The sequence below is a fragment of the Photinus pyralis genome, unplaced genomic scaffold, assembly GCF_008802855.1.
Source record: "Photinus pyralis isolate 1611_PpyrPB1 unplaced genomic scaffold, Ppyr1.3 Ppyr1.4_LG8, whole genome shotgun sequence".
Classification (NCBI taxonomy): Eukaryota; Metazoa; Arthropoda; class Insecta; order Coleoptera; family Lampyridae; genus Photinus; species Photinus pyralis.
Window position 1 is genome coordinate 33,983,683 of NW_022170819.1, and position 20,909 is coordinate 34,004,591.

Consider the following 20,909-nt stretch of genomic DNA (forward strand, 5'->3'; position numbering starts at 1 on the left):
AAAATGTCTTGCCTTTCTTGATTAAATTTTCTTAAAGATTTTTATAAATTGTGGCCAAGTTTCTTATTTATTCAGATATTTTTTGAAATTTTAACCAAAGATAGTTGCAGTAAAGACAAGCATATCGCATATTGTAAAAATCAGATGTGCGCATGCGTCGACTGCGCAATGCGAACTTTCTTATTTATAGAGGTAGTTTTTTTGAAATTTTAGCCACAGATGCTTCTAGTAAAGACAAGCATATCGCATATTGTAAAAATTCGACGTACGCACTACCAGCATGATAAATTCATCACTTTGGTTTGCAGGTTAATTTTTACCAATCCGGTGTATTTGGTCAAAACATTTATTACGCATATATGAACTGAGACTGCACAGTTTTTCTTTTTTATGTATGTTAAATAAATAATTTAAAACACCAGACGCTTTTGTTTTTAAACATAACTTTATTAAGATTGATTCGGTCTTTGGTGTATTGTCGTAGTCTAGATTAGTATACTCTATTTTATAAAATACGAATATTACCGGAAATTTCCGAATATTCTCGAAAGTTCCCGAATATTCGCAACGATAAATAAATTACCGAAATTTTACAATACTAATCTGAACATAATATCCCTTATGTTTCATCGCGAGGAAATACCAGGATGTTTGAGTTGCTTGATCAGGGGCACCAAAACAAACATGTTTTTCAAATAAACCGATGGTCGCAACTGTTTCCTTGGGAAGCTACCTTAAAAAAAAGCGAGCAAAAAAGTCTCCAAAATTGCATTTCTTTTTTAAATATTTTCTCGAGGACACACCAAGAAGTGGATATGATTTCCAATTTTGAAACAAATTTTCCAATGTTCCTAAACTCCTAAATTCTCACTGGGACCAAATTGGGTATGTAGGTAGTAAGTAGTCTTTCACAATTAAAGAACAATGAACGGAATTATGCATTTTACCAAAAGTTATGGACTAGAAACCAATTTCGAAAGAAAATTCAAAGGGCTGTAACTTTTGAACTAGTAGCCCAATCTTGGAACTGTTTGTAATTATGGATTCTACAGGCCACATTCTATAAGAAAATCTTTTTTCCCGGTAGATCTGAGACAATTTTTTTTTCGGGGCTCAAAAAAAGGCAGTGTGTAACCTTCCTTTTTTACCAAAAATCGACTGCACCAAAATTTCTCGGGAAAACACTTTTTCTTATTAATTTTGAGGCGTAGAATCCAAAACGATTCGTACTTTTTCGATTGGCTAGAACATTAATTATTAAATAAAATGCCCTATATTCGAAAAGGCCATTTCGAGTAATACTTACGCAATTAATTATTAAATTACAATTAATGACTTGCGAAAACAGAGGAATTTCTGAATGCCATACAATCCATTTTCATCGCATTGATTATTATTATTATTCTCATTCACAGTTTCTCGATCTACTTTTCGATAATTAAATTATAGGCGGCTTTGATATTTGTCAAACAAACACATGTCAAGGCCCACTTGCATTGGAATTAATTAGAAAATTTGTGGTTCGTCGATTATTACGAAATTGATTTAATTTATTTTTTTAACTGTAATTTGTTGCCCGCTCCCTGTAAGTTTCAGCTTTGCTAAGGCGACGATGGCAAGATTCTATCCTAGTGCAGATTACGTATAAATCTTTTAACATTCCAAAGGCAGGTGCAAGTCGGCTCGAAGGTCGCTTTTTATATACATAGAAATGTAAACGAGGAGGGTAGATGGTACCTGCCCTCCCCTTTTGGGCCGCAATCGAGTGAAACTGTAACAAAATTTGTCGTCCATTTTTTGTGCGTCTAATCACAACCTACCTAGGTATTGAAAACAGAAATGGCTCGACAACAGACACGGACAGGTTATTTGTTGATACTCGAGTTTGAACATTGTACTAAACGACTATGTCTGCTGCTGCCTTACGCAGCCTTGAAAAGTTCATTAGACTTACTTATGGATCGAGAAAAAAAGGAATTCTTTGATTTGCTGCAAAATATTCGAAAAAATCTACTGGCGTTTTTTTTGGGCGCATTCCTCTACCGAAACCGGAAGCGTTTAAACGCGCCAATCAAAAGCGGATTAGTAACAAACAAAAATGCAATTTCGATTTCCGTCACGCTCAAAAATCCATCAGACGGGGGCGTTTTCAAGGTCAAATTAATATTTCGCCGCCATGCGGGCCATTAAAAAAATGAAAATTAAAATTGACACTCGTCACCCCTCGCTAATAAAACTGTATTAGTGCCGCTCCATATCGTACAAATTGAAATGAAAAGTGCTCTCCGTATTGTCCTACTAAATCTTCTCGGTGCGGAAATGTAAAAATAGAATGACTTCTTCGCTACTACGACGTTTCTTGTTTTTATTATTGAAATTCGTCCGTTGACATTTCGGCCAGGGGGGTGGGGGTGCATCCGCCGTTAGATGGCGCTTTGCAAAAACGCTCGGTTTGGCGTTGGGTGGGTATTTAAAACTGGTTCAGGTACAGGTGTTCGGCGTGGGTGTGGTACAAACATTATCCATTCAATTACACCCAATTTATTAAAATGACATACACTCGAGTAATTCATTTCAGCGCAACAACCTCCTTTGTATTATAATAATAAACAAATTGTCTGGCATGTGAGAAAACGGATTGTCTTCGTGAAAATTACAGAGAGCTTTTGATTAGCGATGCGTAGAGCCCGTGTGAACTTCCTCTCTTTCCAAAAAAAAAACGCCCTACAATGTTCGTAACACTCTGTATGAGTGCCACTAATCAATCTTTCAACGATTGAATTATAAAAGAGAATGTTTACTCGAAGCGCATTGGAATTTTGCCGCAATTTTAATTGTAAATTAGACCAATTAGTCGATGTGAAAACACAAAGAGAAGTCGACGGTGACTAATGTAAAACATTTTTACGCAAATGACTTTTAAGTTCTTTGGTCGCATGCGAGCAAAAGTGCATTGTGAGTTGCCTAACGCAATGTTGCTTTGATCTGGACCAAACGCTTTTGAATTAATTGAAAAAATTAAAGCCAGTGAATCCAATCCAGTTTTCATTTGAAGAAGATGACTCGTTGGCATTCCAACAATATATTTGCATATTTAAGACCAAGTTAAGTGTTCCGTTATAAATATGCAAAAATATGCAAACCATATAATAAAAGTTGAGAGACAAAAATCGAAAGCAAATGTTGATACATTCAAGGTAAAGTTGTTCCGTTAAGCGTTAGGGTGAATTACCTTTTATGATTGTTGTTGGAAGACACCTGAGAGTAAATTAAGTAATTGTTTTTGGATTTGATAATACAAGCAAAGTTGCATTTCTTAGGCGTGGGGATTGCAATGGATTACTTTTTTTATTATGGTGATGGAGGTCTTTAGTCTAAATTGTGTCTCAATGTTTTGCTGATGTTTTGCATATTTATGGTTGAACGACTAACTTCACATTAAACATGCAAATCTATTGCTGGAATGCTATTGCCAACTTTGTGCGAGTAGGATATGAAGTAAACAGTCGGCAATAAAGTTTGCATATTTTTTGGGAAGAGGATACAGCAATGCGTATATCAAATGATATTAATATTGTAGCGAACATTCCAGAAATCTCGATAGACATTGAGGCGCTATGAAAGATAAGCCATCGGCGATAAAGAACGAAGGCGGGTGCATTGGATGTTTTCCGCAGGACTCCAGAACACCAAATCTGTATGGGGACATACATTTGCAGCAACATTTGCCCAATTAAAGAATCGAACGCACAAATCTGGCGAAACTATGCAAGCACTCGAAGCCGATATAGTCCAGCTGATAAGATTGGCGTATTCTACTGCTTCAGAAACCTTTATAGACGTTTATTGAAGCTGTTTGTGACGTAGAAACAAACAAGCTTTGGAACTTGCGCGACATAAAAAATAGGAAAAGGTCTGTGCCCTGGAGTTTATCGCTGCAAAGAAAACGTCTCGTGATCATGCGCGCGTGCACACCATGGGCACAGAAAAAAACTTCTTGGTTTGATATCGCCATATTGGTCAAATTGACCAAAATGTTCAACTGCAATACTTTTGCTTGACCGAAAAAATAGATTTCTAATTATCTCGATATGCAAAACGCACAGCATAAAAAACTTTACTCTACTATACAGGATGTTTCATAATATATGCGCCTCGATATACGGAGGACTTCAGGATGTGATAGCTCGTCAAAAAATTTGAAAAAAGTTTCTATTAACCTACCCTTTAAAAATCAAAATTTTCGAGATACAGGGTGTTGAAATTGGAAAAAATCGTTTTTTGCGAATATGTCCGGAACCGTTTATCGTACAGAAAAATTTGTGTAAGGTCATAATTGGTGAAGATTTTGAAGGGGTAGTGGGAGCGAGAGTGGGAGTAAAAAAATGAATAATTTTAATTTTAAAATAAGAGGTACTTACTTCCTGTCAAAATAACAATTATTTTGTACCTGCAAAAAGTAAATTTGTATAAAAAAATTGAAAATGAATTACACAAACGCGGAAATGTGCGAAATGCATTACCTTTACGGAATGGCGAGCGGTAATTCGGCATAAGCAAGGCGTTTGTATCAAGAGAGACATCCTGATCGCCAAGTACCACACCATAACTTGTTAAACGTATTGACCAACGACTATGAGAAAATGGAAGTTTTAAAAAGAATACTGCTGATAATAGCCGGCCTATGATTTTGTTACTTGCTCTAACGTTTAAATAAATTTTGTTTAATTAGTAAAAAAAATTTATTTTAAAAAATTGACCATGTTTTTCAACATAAAAGTGGATTTTTACCAAAAACCTTAGAACTTATAACCAAGAAAACCTTTTTTGTGTAGAAAACACTGGCGGTTCAAATGGGCATCTCAAAACCGTACTTTTTCCAGTGGCGTCGAAGTTGGTGAGAATAACACCCACAACCCCTTCAAAATCTTCACCAATTATGACCTTTTTGGTAGAAATTAATTCCGTTCGTTGAGACCTTTCATTAGAGTACCATGAAGGATAAAAGTAGTTCCCCCCCCCCCCCTCCCCCTCCACCTAGTACTTAGATAAGAGGCCAGAAAGAAGGGCAGTAATTGGTAGAAAACGGTTCCTTTCGTTGAGACCTTTAATTAGAATACAATGAGAGATAAAATTAATTTTTAACCCCTTCCCCCTCTCAGGCGCCGTCACTCACAGATCTCGAAAAAGAGTTGCACGGAAAAGATATAGGTTGTACAAACCAATTTATTTCGATGAGAATACCATGAAGGGTAGAACATGTGTTAACCCCCCCCCCCCCATTTTCTAAAGTTTAACTTGGCACTACTAAAGCCATGCGTATGCAAAATCTAAGACCAATTGGTTGTCGTATGTAAAAGTTATGCACGTTTTACTTTCAAAAACTGCATCTCAGGAAATAATTCGTGGGGGGGGGGGGCTAGTTTGTACAAACTTCGATGAGACCTTTCATTAGAATACCATGAAGGGGTAGAACATGTGTTTCCCCCCCCAATTTCTAAAGTTTAACTTGGCACCACTAAAGGCATGCGCATGCAAAATCTGGGACCAATTGGTTGTCGTATGTAAAAGTTATGGACGGTTTAGTCTCAAAAACAGCATCTCAGGAAATAATTGGTGGAGGGGGGGGGGGCCTTTTAGACTGCGAAATTTGATGGCCGTCTGGCACACCTTCAAGGTATAGACTACCTATTGCAAAAAATTCCAGGACTCTAGAACCATTCCCCTAGAAGTAGTTCATAACGGCAGAAGTGGGCCCGGACGGACGGACGGACAAGACGCAAACAATAGCACATTTTTTTTAATTCTTAAAAAATGCGATAAAAAAAGTCTAACCATTTTTGTGGTCTGATCAAGAATTGCGGTTGAATTTTTTGGATTTTCAAAAACGAAATTTTGAATTGGTGTTGATTTTTTTTTCACACCCCCCGTTTAGGGATTCACATCTGGATTCACCCAAAAATTTAAAACTACAAATTCAATCATTCTATCTTTGGCGGTTCCTTTCGTTTTGCGAATGTTTTTACAATTTTCTTGAGCGAGTTCAAAGTCTTGTTTAACATAATTTTCACGGAACATACAGCTTATATGTGAATTCTGATCATCCGTCCGTGGAAGGGTGTGAGATCTCAGCACTCTGGTAGAGAAACCTGTATTGTTTTTTATTTAATGGGTTTCAACACATGGAGTGGACGAAAAGAAAAGCGAATGTCGAGTAAATTTCCATTTCTGCGCATCTGCACTTGACGGCTATTCTATTTTTTTACCACCCGCACGTTAGTAAGGAAGGTATTGCATTGGGGTAAACAAGTTGTAAATCAGCATATGCATGATTAAAGCGCATTTTTGGTAATACAGGTCAGTATTTTATTAGCGAAGTTTAAAATTATTAGATTTAATGGACGGTGTATTATCTTTCTCAACGGAAATCGTTTTATTCACAAAGACGATGATTTTTATAAGCAAACGTCAAGTGACATTTCCATGGCAGTCGTGAAATTACGAACACCCAGCCCACTTAGGGCCGATTCTACAATGAAGGTATATACCGAGAATAAGCTATACCTAGAATAAATGTCGACGGTTGCGTTGGTTACCATTTTGTCAACCAATGGCATACATGTTGCTATGGCACTTATTCCAAGAATATCTTATTCTCCGTAAAAGTGTAATTGTAAAACCGACCCTTAAATTAGACATGTATTCCAGTATAACGTCAATATGATTTCATTGTATTTCCTATTTTTAAATTATACTGCAGGTATAATAAAAAATACTATAAGATACACGTGTATAATTGGTCTTTAAAGCACTTGCAACGTTAAAGGCACTCCGCTTCGCGTCGTGCCATTAAACTCGTTGCACGTACTTTAAAGACTTGATTATACACTTGTATCTTAATATACTATTATTTAATTTCAATTGAGGGTAAATAATTAAGTTTTTATACTGGTAGCGCTATCTAACGGTAAAATTATAGCACCTCCGAACACCATATCGAAATTATTTTCTTAAATTATCGATCTCACAAGTAATCTAACTCAAAATAGACTAGAGCCTGCACATCTACACTATAGCAGAAAGCTTTTAGTGAAAATTTGAAGTCTCTAGCTATTGTAGTTGCTGAGATCTCACCCGGACAGCCGGCCAGCCAGCCATAACGAATATAACGAATAAAATTTACGGAAATACACGTTTTCAAGCACGGTCTGTCTGTCGGTCCATCTGTATTCTCATTTCCGGCTAAACGGCTGAACCGATTGGAATTTGGTACACATATTCTTAGACATAAAAGGAAGAGCTGAAAAGCTTTGGAGCAGAACGCGCATGCGCAGGTGGTATCTGTGCTAGCCACAGCAATTTTTTTTCCAAGACGTTGCACGGTGCAAATTTGGTGAAACTAATGGTACCTCTAGTATAATGATACGAGGAAGATTTCCTTGGGACGACTCAAAAAAATTAGTTGTAAGTCAGGTTTAACTAATTTGAGGTGTTTTAATTGATTTGCAGAAATTAATTGGAGTATTCCAATCGACTTCTTTAAACTATTTCACCGGTTGGTCGAACCAGAATATCGTGAATCTATAGATTGAAAAAATCATTTCGTTGGTTATATAGGGCTAAATACCTGAACATGAGGTGGTCTTGAAAGTACAAACAAAACCATATCTCCGATGTCTTCAGGTTTCAATGTTTGTTCCATAAAGGGAAACCACCCCTTTATCTCTTCATTGAGCTCGGCTAGTTCCGTATCTCCGACCAATCCAACATTGAGGCACTGAAAGTTGAAGTCGAAGGAAGTCGCTAGTACCTGATTCTTACCGAGACTTTAATTTCGCTACCTACTTCGAGCAGTTTTGCTCGCAACCCTTCTGTCAAATCTCGTACCGCATGCTTGCTGGCACAATACATTCGTAATCCTTTCACAGGGGATGATGGTATGGCACCTACCACGATTACTATATGTATGATTTCTCCAGCTATGTTATTCGCTCGCATCGATTTTACAGCTTCCCTTGTCATCATGGATAAACCGAAAATATTAAGGTCCACAATATCTTCCCAGCAGGTCGTCTTCCCATGGGCAAGTGTAGTTTCACGCGTCGTACCCACGTTATTTACCAAAATGTGAACCACTCCCAAATTTTTTTCGATCCATTTAAACGCTTTGAGCACCTCTTCCTCCTTTGTAATATCGGCGGTGAGACTAGCCCCCTGGCGGAGAAGGATTCAACTAGATTAACTATATTTTGGTTGATTCTCATTGCCCAAGGAATGCTCTTTTCAGCCATACCAAATTTGTTAAAATCGGTCAAACCGTTAAGAAGTTAAAGAAGATTGTTGCAAAAACAATTGAACGCCTCGCACCATCTTTGTTTTTTAAATAACTGAGTTTTTGTTTTTACGAAAATGATACATAAACTGGTTCTCTTTAAAAATGTGAAAAAAAAATTTTAGTTTATCATGCGCAATATAAAGAAAATGCAATTTTAAAATTTAAGGCAGTTACGCCCTCTGTTGGTCATTTTTATAACTTGAAAGTATTTTCCAGCGATTCTTCATGAACGATTTACCCAATAATTTTTTTACCCCTAAGTCATATGACGAACGGTTCTCGAGATATGGCCGAGGAACAGTCTTATTGGGTCACTCGGTACATAAACTAGTAAACTTAGTGTTTATTCTTTGAAGCGGGCCTATCTTGCATCGCGCTGTCTTTTTCGGATCAGCAGATACTCTTCAAGGTTCCTGATCCAAAGGGAAAGTCCGTATTTTCCTTATCTTCTGGAAGTCTCTTAACTCTTTGTAAATGTAACGTTGTGAATATTCAACCAGCGTATCAGAAGTGTCGACAATTTTCGGTAACGGATATGCGTCCTTCTTAGTCACGTTGTTTAGTTGACGAAAATCCACACCAATCCTGGCAGGACCGTCTTTCTTCTTCATAAGAACTACCGAAGAAGCCCAAGGACTACTTACTACAACTACAATCACATTTTCCTCCTTCATATCTTGGACTATTTTCATCGTCTCGTGGCAGTTCCCTCCAACCGTTCCTTAACGAATGTGTCACTTCTACCTGTCCTCTCGCTGATACAACGCCAATTCTTTATCTTCCAGTTTCAATAGTCCCTGTTTGAGATCAAGTTAAAAACCGTATCTGCCCATGATGTCCCTACCCAAGATGATATTTTCCTCGATGTCCGCTACCAGCGCACGATAGTCGTCCTGATAGCGATATGAACATTGGTCAATCCATGTTACTTTGGCGACATCTCTAATTGCAGTACCTAATCGGCATGCGGTATTAATAAGCCGATGTGCCCCGTGGCACCCGTATCCATCAGCATACTCCTTGGTTTTCCATTAATCAAGCCATAGGGTGATGCGACAGTTATAGTCTTGGCTATGGGCTTGATGCGGGGACGGATCGACGATTGCGCCATCTCATCGATCCTGCTTAGTTTTCCGACGAATCTGGGTTCCTGGGACTTTTTGCGTGCACTTAACATTGAGGGCGACTCTTTCCACGGTGTTCTAGATTTTCTATCTTTTTTTGCGTGTGATTGGTGCATCAATGGTTTCGTGGCATCAATTTCTAGTGCAGCTTCCAGGATTGACTTCGGACGAGACCATCTCACTGCCTGCTGAATGTCAGTATCTGGATTCCAGCAATGAATCGTTAGATGGAAATTTGTTCCAGCACACTATGGGTCCCAGCATTCAACCTTGTGGAATTCAAGTATTGTTCCTGTACTGTTTTAAGTCACAAATCAAAATCACATCCTCAATTTACGGTTATCAACCTCCACAAAAAAAATGCTCCATTGTGAAACTTGAAACTTTTGGTACACAACGTAAGGCGGTTTGCTTTTCATTTAACAGTCGATAACACGTCCTTATCGCAAGAGGAAGATAACTTTATAATAGCGTGCTTCAACACAAATATTTCACAGTAGTAACCATGGAGAAATGGGAAGGAAAGCTTGCAATAGTCACAGGAACTTCCTCCGGCATCGGCCGGGGAATTGCAATCAAATTGGTGGAGGCTGGACTGCGTGTAAGTGTATCCCATTGACTTGCAGGGACCGTAATGCATTTTCAGGTTGTGGGTATCGCCAGACGCGAGGATCGCGGTCGAGAACTTGAGCTGGCTTTGGATGGGAAAAAAGGTAGATTCTATCATCTCACCGCCGATATTACAAAGGAGCAAGAGGTACTCAACGCGTTTAAATGGATCGAATGTAATTTGGGAGTGGTTCACATTTTGGTAAATAACGCGGGTACGACGCGCGAAACTACACTTATCGATGGGAAGACGACGTGTTGGAATGATATTCTAGACCTTAATGTTTTGGGTTTATCAATGATGACAAGGGAAGCTGTACAATCGATGAGAGCCAACAATATAGCTGGCGAAATTATACATATAGGAAGCCTGACAGGATGCATATCATCAGCCCCTGTGAAGGGATTACGAATGTATTGTGCCAGCAAGCATGCGGTACGATCTTTGACGGAAGGGTTGCGACAAGAACTGCTCGAAGTCGGTAGCCAAATTAAAATATCGGTAAAAATCACACGCGGCTTTCTTCGAGTAAGATCAACTTTTAGTGCATCAATCCTGGTCTTGTCGGGAATACCGAAATTATTGAGCACAATGAAGCTGTAAAGGGGTGGTTTCCCTTGATCGAGCAAATATTAAAACCTGAAGACATCGGCGATATGGTTTTGTTTGTACTTTCGAGACCACCTCATGTTCAGGTATTTAGATCTATACATGTATAGCCATCGAAATGATTTTGTCTATCCATAGATTCACGACATTCTGGTTAGGCCAACCGGTGAAATAGTTTAAACAAATCAATTACGAGTAGAATACTCCAATTAATTTCTGTAAATGAATTAAAACACCTCAAATTAGTTAGACCCCACTTACAACTGATTTTTTTTGAGTCGTTGCATAGCAATCATCCCTTACACTTCATCAAGACCACACTAAATGTACTTTTAGTTTCACCAAATTTTCCCCGTGCACAGTCTTTGAGAAAGAATGGCGAAATTTTCCCCAATGATGTTACTTAGTGTCATCTACCTACTAAAAAAAATAGTGAGAATATACGGTGGTAATTATTCATTAAGAAGTAGACATAGGGATTTATGTGTATTGTTTTTCTCTATGTCTACTTTTAAATGACAAAATCTCCTCTGAAGGGCGCCTAATGTTATGCAACCAAAATAACTTCTTAAAACAAATGAAGATCCGACTGTCACATTAATTAATTTGAATATTGTTGCTTTGGGTTCCGTATTTTTATTTTCGTTCGTGTGCGATGTATTCAACTGAAGAAGAAGTTGATATTGTCAATTGGTATAACAGGAGCGTAAAAGATTTCTTATGTGTTAAGCCAGAGCAATAATATTCAAACTAATTAATATGACAGCCAAATGTTTATTTGTTTTAAAACATTATTTTGGATGCATAAAATTAGGCGCCCTTCAGAAGAGATTTTGTCTTAAAAGTAGACATAGGGAAAAACACGTAAATCCCTATGTCTACTTCGTAATAAATGTCACTGTATACGGGCTGTATCGCTTTCAGATATAGGTATACCTAAACAATGGAGAGAGATAAAAAATTGTCTTTACCCCCAGACATGGCACAGGTGATTACACCCAAAGCTTACCGCCCATCAGTTTGATGTCTTTTCTTCTTAAGACACTTGAAAGACTGCGCGATAGTTATATAAGGTATATAAGGGATACGGGGGTTTCCACTGCACCCTAACCAACACGCATACTCCCCAGGAGGTCAGCTCTGCACTGCATCGTAGGGCGGATTGATATGTCTCTGTACTACAGTCCACACTGGGAGTATTTTATAGTAGAATGGGATTTTGACAAAACAACCTTCGAAACAATAGATATGGCTTTACGCCACCACGGTTTAACGAAAACGAGAGAGCAGGCCACTCTGGCATTCTTGTGTCTGAAAAATTAGGAGTTGATGAATAGCAGAGGTACTGAAGTGGGCCATTCTCGAATTCTGGGCGAGGCGATTAAGCGATTGTCTATCCTCAAAGGGCGATCGGACTCGCTCACTCCGCAATTCATATTAGAAAAAAACTACCTGGATAAAGCGCATTTTTTTAAACCTGAAAGACCGCCTGGCATACATTCAAAATCCTCCAACGCTTCATTCTGCAGATATTTGCACTGAAAGCTTTGACTTCACCAACAGATATGTCTCGTCCAGTCGATTCATTTTGCCTTTGAGAGTACTTTCCTCCGACAAACCGTTTTCGAGGTATTCGCTCGCTCTTGTTTTGATATCAGATATCACCAATGGATATATGTCATCCAGACATCCCAATCGCCCTTTGTGAGTACACTCTTCTGACAATCTATTCTTGAGATATAAGGAAATATATCCGATCACGATAAGGGGTCGAGTAGGAGGACTATGGTTGGTAGAAATTAATGAACCACCATGAAGGATAAAACTAGTTCTACTCCCCCCCCCCTCCCCCATCTCCAACCCTTTCTTTTGATAAAGAAGTTGGTAAAAAAACTGGAAAATTATATAGTTCGTAAAAAACCAATTTATCTCGATGAGACCTTTCATTAGAATACCATGAAGGGTCGTATGTAAAATTTATGCACGTTTTACTTTCAAAAACAGCATCTCAGGAAATAATTCATGGGGGGGGGGGGGGGCTAGAAACTTCGAAATTTGATGGCCGTCTGGCATACCTTCACGTTATAGGCTACTACTGCCCCTAGAAGTAGTTCAAAACGGCAGAAGTGGGTCCGCACGAACGAACATACAAAACGCAAACAATAGCAGATTTTTTTAATTCTTAAAAAATGTGCTAAAAATGAAATGCCGTCAAGTGTTTAAAAAGAATTCTCCAATTAAAATTTCGTCAAAATATCTTAGTAAATACAAAGTTGGAACGCGCTTGCGCAGAAATGGAAACTTACTCGCCATTCTTTTTTCCAAACGTGCTATTGTTTGCGTTTTGTCCGTCCGTCCGTCCATACCCGCGTGTGCGGTTTTTGAACTAGTTTTAGGGGAATGGTCCTAGAGTCCTGGAATTTTTTGCAATATGTACCCATATCTGGAAGGTGTGCCAGATGGCCATCAAATTTCGCTGTCTCAAGCCCCCCCCCCCTTAATTATTTCGTGAGATGCTGTTCTTGAATGTAAAATGTGCATAACTGTTACATGCTGCAACCAACTAGTCTCAGAATTTGCATACGCATGCCCACTGTCACGTAAAATTTTTGAAAATGGGAGGGGGGTGGGGGCGAACACACGTTCTACCCTTCATGGTATTCTATCGTAATGAAAGGTCTCACCGAAATGAATTGGTTTGTACAAACTATAATTTTCGTGCGCGACTCTTTTCCGAGATCAATCGATGGCTGAAGGGAGGTGGGAGGGGGTAGAAATTAATTTTATCTTTCATGGTATTCCAATTAAAGGTCTCAACAAAAGGAACTATTTCTTACCAACTACCCGCCCTACTTTCTGACACCTAATTGTAAAAGGGGATGGAAAGGGGACTGGATATAATAATTCCTTACATTTCAAGCACAGATTGTTGGAGGATATACTCGCAAAGGCCGATTGAGATGCCTGGAAGAAATATATCTATTGATGATGTCAAAACTCTACGAGCGAATATCTCGAAAACGTTTTGTCGGAGGAAAGTACCCACAATGGCAAAATGAATTGTCCTGACGAGCATATCTATTGGTCTCCCCATTAATCATCTAACAAGAAAGGAAACATCGATAAATATACCATGCTACTACCTTATAACGCAACCATTTACTAAGCTATTTCGGTTTTAAAAATGCGCTTTATCTGCAAGAGTTGTGCACAATTTACACTTGTTTCATTTTCCTTTCTTTATATCGTTTTTCATTTTTTTCTTTTAACTCATTGTCTTTTCTATTTTTAAGATTCATAGTTTGGGTTAATACTGTATTCGGGAACTCTTTACTTTACTGTTAATTTTGTGTTTATTTTTCTGGGTTAAGTGCAAGAGCACGAAAAAACATTTCTTTTTTTTCGTACACTTCGTCCTTTGAGGATTTAGATATAGCGATTTTTTCTGTATGAACTATTGATTCTTTTGTATGGCAATCTATTTTCCTGTGCCATCAGTTGTTCATTTGTAAAATGCCAAAATAAAGACATTAAGTCGAACAATAATAAATTTATAAAAGGTAAAAGTAAAACACTTCCTTCATAGGGATCGAAGTAGGTAATGTACTCATTCTCTGTTGCATTGACGTCCATTTACAATTCACTAGGCTGAACCTTTTATTTTTATAATATACATTTTTCGATTATTGAGTATCACCAAAATTACTTTGCCCTTTTGCACTCGAATTTTCGCAATTGATTATACATTGTTATTGTTTGATGTAAAATACCGCGAGTTTTTTTCATAAATACTCATGCGCATTTACAGAACTAATTTTCTTATACCGGGCGGTGACTTGAACAACGCACCATAGGAATTTCAATAGTATTTTTTTCATTTCTGATTATTGGCTTCCCTAATTATTTTAGGTTTTTTGTAAAGAAAAAAAATTACGAATCCATCTATACTGTGGCTATTAATTTTTTAAACTTTGAAACCAAGAAATTGGATAACTAAAAACTGGCGCTTTTAAGAAAATCAGTGGTGCCATGACAGTTTGAGATCTAACAAAGCTCATAACTCCATGGCATTACCGACTTTATAAACGCGACAGTTTTTAATTTTTAAATTTTTAATGTTTCTGAATTTATCAAAAGGAAATAATAGTATGTACGGATCCGTATGGTGCGTTCGTCAAATCACCACCCCGTATATCGAGCGATTTTTATACAGTTTTGATATTACCTACGTCCGTCTAGTAAAAACAATTAAACACGTGTCGAAGGGTCGGTAAGTAGGTACTTACGTCTGATGAAAAATATACTTTAATCAATCACTAGCGCGACCATCATCGAATTTTTTTTTTATTTTTAACATATTTTTTAAATTTATTTAATAGGTTTCAAGAGGTAGGGTGAGCGGGGAAAAAAAGAATGTCGAATAAGTTTCCATTTCTGCGCAAGCGCACCCCCACTTTGTTATTTACTACGATATTTTAATCGGGGGCTTCCTATTCATATTTTTTCTCTATTTACTCAAGGACCACATACTTTGCCATGTGCTCAGGAAGAACGTGATTTGGGAACATTGCGCTTCTCTTTCTTTCAAAGACGATGACGCTGGTATGGTCTTTATTAAGACCAAGGAAAGATTAGTTTCAAGTGGGGTTTAACTAATTTGAGTTGTTTTAATTTATTTACACAAATAGTAGATTGTATGACAAGTAGGAAAAGTTGCATATTCCTGGACGATGATAGTGATTGTAAGCCGAGGCGTTAGCCGAGGCTTACAACTATCAGAGTCCAGGAATATACTTTTCCTACGTGTTGTACATACTATTTTTTAGTCGATAGCCAATAGTTAAAACACCAAATATACCATTTCAAACTAAATTTAATTTTCACCAATTGTCATTTGGTCTAATGTCATTAGTCTAGGCTTGTATGCGATAGGTGCGAGGATCGAACCCGGGCGGCGCCTTTTTTTTATTTACCGTTTAATAAATGCAAACATCAAGTTTGTTTTCCGAGCATGCATTGTTTGAACGTTACCATGGACATGACGTAAACAAATCGAAAATTTTTTCGTTTGAGTGAATTTATAATTAGTTGATGTGCAATATTAATATAAAATGGATATCGATGGTAATTTTGATGAAGATTTATTTTGTAGAACACCACCTGAAGTTTTGGAGGCAGTCAATGAAGCTACTCTTAATCTGTTGCCAACTAAATCGAGGGGAAGTATGAAAATGCTTATCAACGTTTTATGGAATATAGATCAAGTAAAGGAACTTATTCGTTTTCGGAAAATGTGGTACTCGGATATTTTCTTGATTTGTCGAAAAAGATGAAACCCTCAACACTTTGGGCAAATTACTCCATGTTGAAGGCCACTCTTATGTTAAAGCAAAATGTAGACATCACTTCATATAACAAACTGCGAGCATATTTGAAAAAGCAATCCGTGGGTTACAAAGCAAAGAAGTCGAAAGTCTTCACCAACGAACAAATCCGAGAATTTATGATGAACGCTCCAGATGATACTTACCTCATGGCTAAAGTAAGATTTTAATTGAAAGGCCTGAAGATTATAATTTAATTTTTTTAGGTTGTGGTAATTTTCGGAATTTATGGCGCCTGTCGGCGAGAGGAGTTATGTAACATAAAGCTTACGGACATTGAGGATTTGGGTTCACAACTACTGGTGAAGATTCCATGCAACAAAACCAATAAACCACGGTCGTTTATAGTAAACGACACTTATTTAGAAACATACCGTAAATATGCAGCCGTTCGACCATCCAATTTTCACTGCAATAGGTTTTTCTTCAAATACCATAATGGTAAAGGATTTAAGCAAGTAGTGGGGGTGCATACATTTGCCAGCATTCCACAAATCGTTGCTAACTTTTTGAAACTGTCCGATGCAAACCTTTACACGGGACATTGTTTTCGAAGGACATCTGCGACAATTTTGGTAGATAATGGTGCAGATTTGACTGTTTTAAAACGTCACGGCGGTTGGAAATCGTCGAATGTGGCGGAAGGATATATAGAAGAATCCTTAAAAAATAAAATGGATGTGGCAGAGAGAATAGTTACTTCAATTTCTGGCGCACATATTCAGTGTAAGGGTGCAAGCAATGTTGGCGTCTCTACTAGCACCATCTCCAAAACAAATACGGAGTCCACTTCTTCAATTAATTATGAAGTAGAGTCGACATTGACTGGACTATCAAATTTGATTGGAACCTGCAATAATTGTACTATTAATGTACATATTAATAGGCAATAAACTATTCATTTGCGTGTATAACTGTTCTTTTATTTTTTCATGCTCACAAGAATATAGATATTTTCCCGTACTGTACAGGAATTAAGATTCCCGTACAGTACGGAAATCACATGCTTTGTGATGACATAAACAAAACAATAATATGCCATTTTTCCGACTATCGACTAAAAAAACTAATTGTAGTATTCCAATCGACTTCTTTAAACTATTTCACCGACTGATCTAACTTGAATGTCGTGAATCTATGAATTGACAAAATCATTTCGTTGATTATACACCTATAGCGCTAAATACCTGAACATGAGGTGGTCGCGAAAGTACAAACAAAACCATGTCCCCGATGTCTTCAGGTTTCAGTGCATGTTCGAGTAAGGGTAAGAACCCCTTTATCGCTTCATTGTACTGGACAATTTCGGTATTCTCGACCAGTCCAGGATTGATGCACTAAAACTTGGTCTTACTCGAAGAAAGCCGCGTGTAATTCTTACCGATATTTTAATTTCGCTACCCACTTCGATCAGTTCTTGTCGCAACCCTTCTGTCAAGTTGCGTACCGCATGCTTGCTGGCGCAATACATTCGTGATCCCTTCGTAGGGGATGATGATATGCAACCTCCCACGCTTCCTATATGTATAATTTCGCCAGTTATATTGTTCGCTCGCATCGATTTTACAGCCTCCCTTGTCATCATGGATAAACCGAAAATATTAAGGTCCACAATATCTTTCCAGCACGTCGTCTTTCCATCGATGAGTGTAGTTTCTCGCATTGTACCGGCGTTATTTACCAAAATATGAACCACTCCCAAATTTTCTTCGATCCACTTAAACGCCTTGAGCACATCCTCCTCCTTTGTAATATCGGCGGTTAGATGATAGAATCGACCTTTTTTCCCATCCAAAGCCAGCTCAAGTTCTCGACCGCGATCCTCGCGTCTTGCAATACCGACGACCTGAAAATGCGTTCGGTCCTATGACCATGCAAATCAATGGGAAGCACTCACACGCAGTCCAGCTTCCACCAATTTGATTGCAATTCCCCGGCCGATACCAGAGGAAGTTCCTGTCACCACTGCAAGTTTTCCTTCCAACTTCTCCATGGCTACTACTGCGAAATATTTGGGTCGCCAAGCTATTATAGTTATCTTCTTAACTCATGATAAGCGCGTGTTTATATTTGTTAATTGCACATTATCGGCTGGTAACTTCCTAATGAAAGGCTAACAGCATTCAGTAATTAAATATCACCATTGAATAATAAATCTGATTCTTTATTCAATGATATCACTCATCAACGCTAAAAGTCTAATCTTATAAAGTAAACGGGTCACGCCGAAAAGAAGAAATTTAAATTTCACAATGTGACTTCAACCTTATGCATTTCTTTGTGGATGTTGGTAACAGTAAATCGAGGATGTGATTTTGATTTGTGAAACTTAAAACAAGTACATGCACAATCCTTGGATTTCCACTAGGTTGAATTAGTACTACCGGAACTGGCATTACTTGGAGTACTCGCCCTGTTCTGCCAGTAATTCTGTGTACTTCCGGATACTACTAGGTCCTGCCGATGTACCACCATAAACTCCAGTTGTAGGAGGGCAAATGTGCCATGCATAAAGTTGTGTACCTAATCCATGTAAAAGTATCTACTTGAATTCAGCGTGAAAGTTTCTTTTATTTTCCAACCTAATTTGCAATAACGTTGAGCCCAAAAGTAATATAAAATGCCCCTCAAATTTTAAAGGGAGACTTTTCGAATATTTAACTAGACTGATGCATTCCAAAATATCCATATCCTTGGAGGACTAGTACATAGTAGTACAGACGGAAAGACACGGACACAGGCCCGTAGCCAGAATGAAGTCGCAGGGGTGGCCGGTGGGGCTTAAGAAATTTTTGATAAAGGCTTCCCCTGTAATTTTTGTAAAGGACCCATCAACCGTAATTTCCAGTGGGGGCAAGACCACATTCTAGGTGGGGCCACCCCCTAGCTACGGGCCTGCACGGACAATAGCGTTTATGGGCACCTCTAAAAAGCATTATGCGGGTACTCTGTAATTGGGCGCAAGCCTGTTGAGGACCCAGAACAAGAGAGGGATAATAAATAATAAATAAATGACGCTAATTTTTTTCAATAAAAAAATTTTGCGGAAGAAGCCCTAAATTTTCCACAATCTTAATTAAAAGTTCAGTTCATTTCCTCTAAATCTGGTGTTATCGATGGGGGGCATCCGGTAGAGGATATACATGCACGAGGATATCTGAGGTTATCCCGATATCTGAGGCTATCCCGAGTGATATAGCGAGGTTTATAATAGTGCGCATCCCATTTATTTTCGAACGTAAGTAGCTAACAAACATTTAATTAATTAGAAACAGTTTTTATTCGAGTTTTTATGATACACAACTTCTTTTTGAAATATTTTTTGCACTTGTGCCATTTTGCAACATTTTTTAAATTGTAATTGAAATTTTTAAAACAATATATGGATGTGTTTGTATGGCCACAAACCATAAATACTGATATTAGACAAGTTCACGAGAAATATATATTCTACGGAGTACTAGACCTAATAGGCACCGATCCTTTTCGTATCAAAAGAAATGATTTGCTGAAAATAAAAAAGAAGTACAAAATACTTAAGAAAATTCAGTAATTATAATTATTATTGATAGGTATGCAGGGTGTTCGCATTTATTGTTTGATAATTTTTTTGTGTTTATATATTGCGATAGAGAATTGTTTTTTTTTCTTAATGTATTTTTTACAAATATACAAATATTTATGTTGCTGAAAGCTTAATTATTTATTATACAAAACGATAAAGGGAACCATTGAGGGAATTAACTTTCACGAGATGGTTAGTTTCTCTTTATCGTCGTGTATAATGCAAAACCTTATTTTACAGCAGAAGCCATCATTAGCTATAAAGCTTAAGAAAATTCGGAATTTAATTTAGACGTCAAAAATAGCAAACTTATGTCCCGTCGCTGCCATGGAAACAATATTGTATTCTATTCTCAACTTCATTTTATTTCGTGCTCCGCGTCCCATTTTTAACAAGAATGACAATGTCATCAGAATGCATCATTTGTTTCACTTTATCTATCCTTGAGGTTAAAGCAATCACTTTATCTACCCTTACGGTTAAAGAGCGAGTTAGCCTACTTATTCAAACCTATTAAAATGTTAATTTAGTTAACATCTGCTATAAAATAAAAAAATTATTATTGTTTATTGTACGTATACTAACTAGACCTCTCGCTAGGTTAGATGTTCGAAATGAGGTTTCAAATCACTTTTTACTATACTTTTAGAAGGCCATGCATATCAGGGAATATCGGAGGATATCTAGGGATATACTCAAGGATAACTGAGGATATCTGTGGATATCCGAGAATATCTGGGGAGATCTGAGGATATCCGAGGTTATCTTGTCTAAAAAGGATATCTGGTGTACACAATTTTATGACAGGATGTCCTCTCGGGTGTTATTTTACTTATATTTCGTCGTTCTTAAGTTGGCGAAACTGAAAAATTTAAGTGACAGCTAATTTGCGTAGGATAAGTTAACTTATTCGTCTACTAAATTGAAATATGCTGGGTTTAACGTGTACATTAACAGCTAACGTAATAAAAGTAGTATAACAGGTATAATATAAAATACAATTTGAGGTTTTGTTCGACTTTTACACCAAATAAACGACACTTCCATGTGGATGCACTTTAATAACCCCACTGGCCACTGTTCGAAGGGTATACAGTCTAAACTTGAATGTCTTAGGGAAGAAGAATGTTGTAGAGAAGGTTGCATCTGACAAAGATAGACTTCTCTGTATCGATCACCGAGAGGGGAAACCGAAACCCGGGCAGTTCCTGCATGTTTCATATACCAATTCGTTCGTAACGACCGCCGATTAACTTTGAACGCCTTTTCCTGAATCGCTGCT

General features: G+C 37.7%; 3 protein-coding genes across 8 annotated transcripts in view; 2 read left to right on the forward strand and 1 right to left on the reverse strand.

The window, feature by feature from the left end:
* LOC116178534 (tight junction protein ZO-2-like) overlaps nucleotides 1-20,909 on the forward strand; it is a 61,682-nt gene that overhangs the window by 21,780 nt on the left and 18,993 nt on the right. The window lies entirely within an intron of this gene.
* On the forward strand, nucleotides 9,860-10,931 carry LOC116178537 (farnesol dehydrogenase-like). The gene is made up of 4 exons (XM_031498053.1): nucleotides 9,860-10,060; nucleotides 10,106-10,570; nucleotides 10,615-10,764; nucleotides 10,817-10,931. Exons 1-4 carry the CDS (start codon nucleotides 9,965-9,967, stop codon nucleotides 10,856-10,858), a joined length of 753 nt encoding a protein of 250 aa, XP_031353913.1. The 5' UTR covers nucleotides 9,860-9,964; the 3' UTR covers nucleotides 10,859-10,931.
* Nucleotides 16,964-18,971, reverse strand: LOC116178536 (farnesol dehydrogenase-like). The gene is made up of 4 exons (XM_031498051.1): nucleotides 17,960-18,971; nucleotides 17,444-17,908; nucleotides 17,250-17,399; nucleotides 16,964-17,197 (listed from the first exon to the last, which is right to left on the reverse strand). The coding sequence occupies exons 1-4, from the start codon at nucleotides 18,053-18,055 to the stop codon at nucleotides 17,156-17,158; spliced, it is 753 nt and encodes a 250-aa protein (XP_031353911.1). The 5' UTR covers nucleotides 18,056-18,971; the 3' UTR covers nucleotides 16,964-17,155.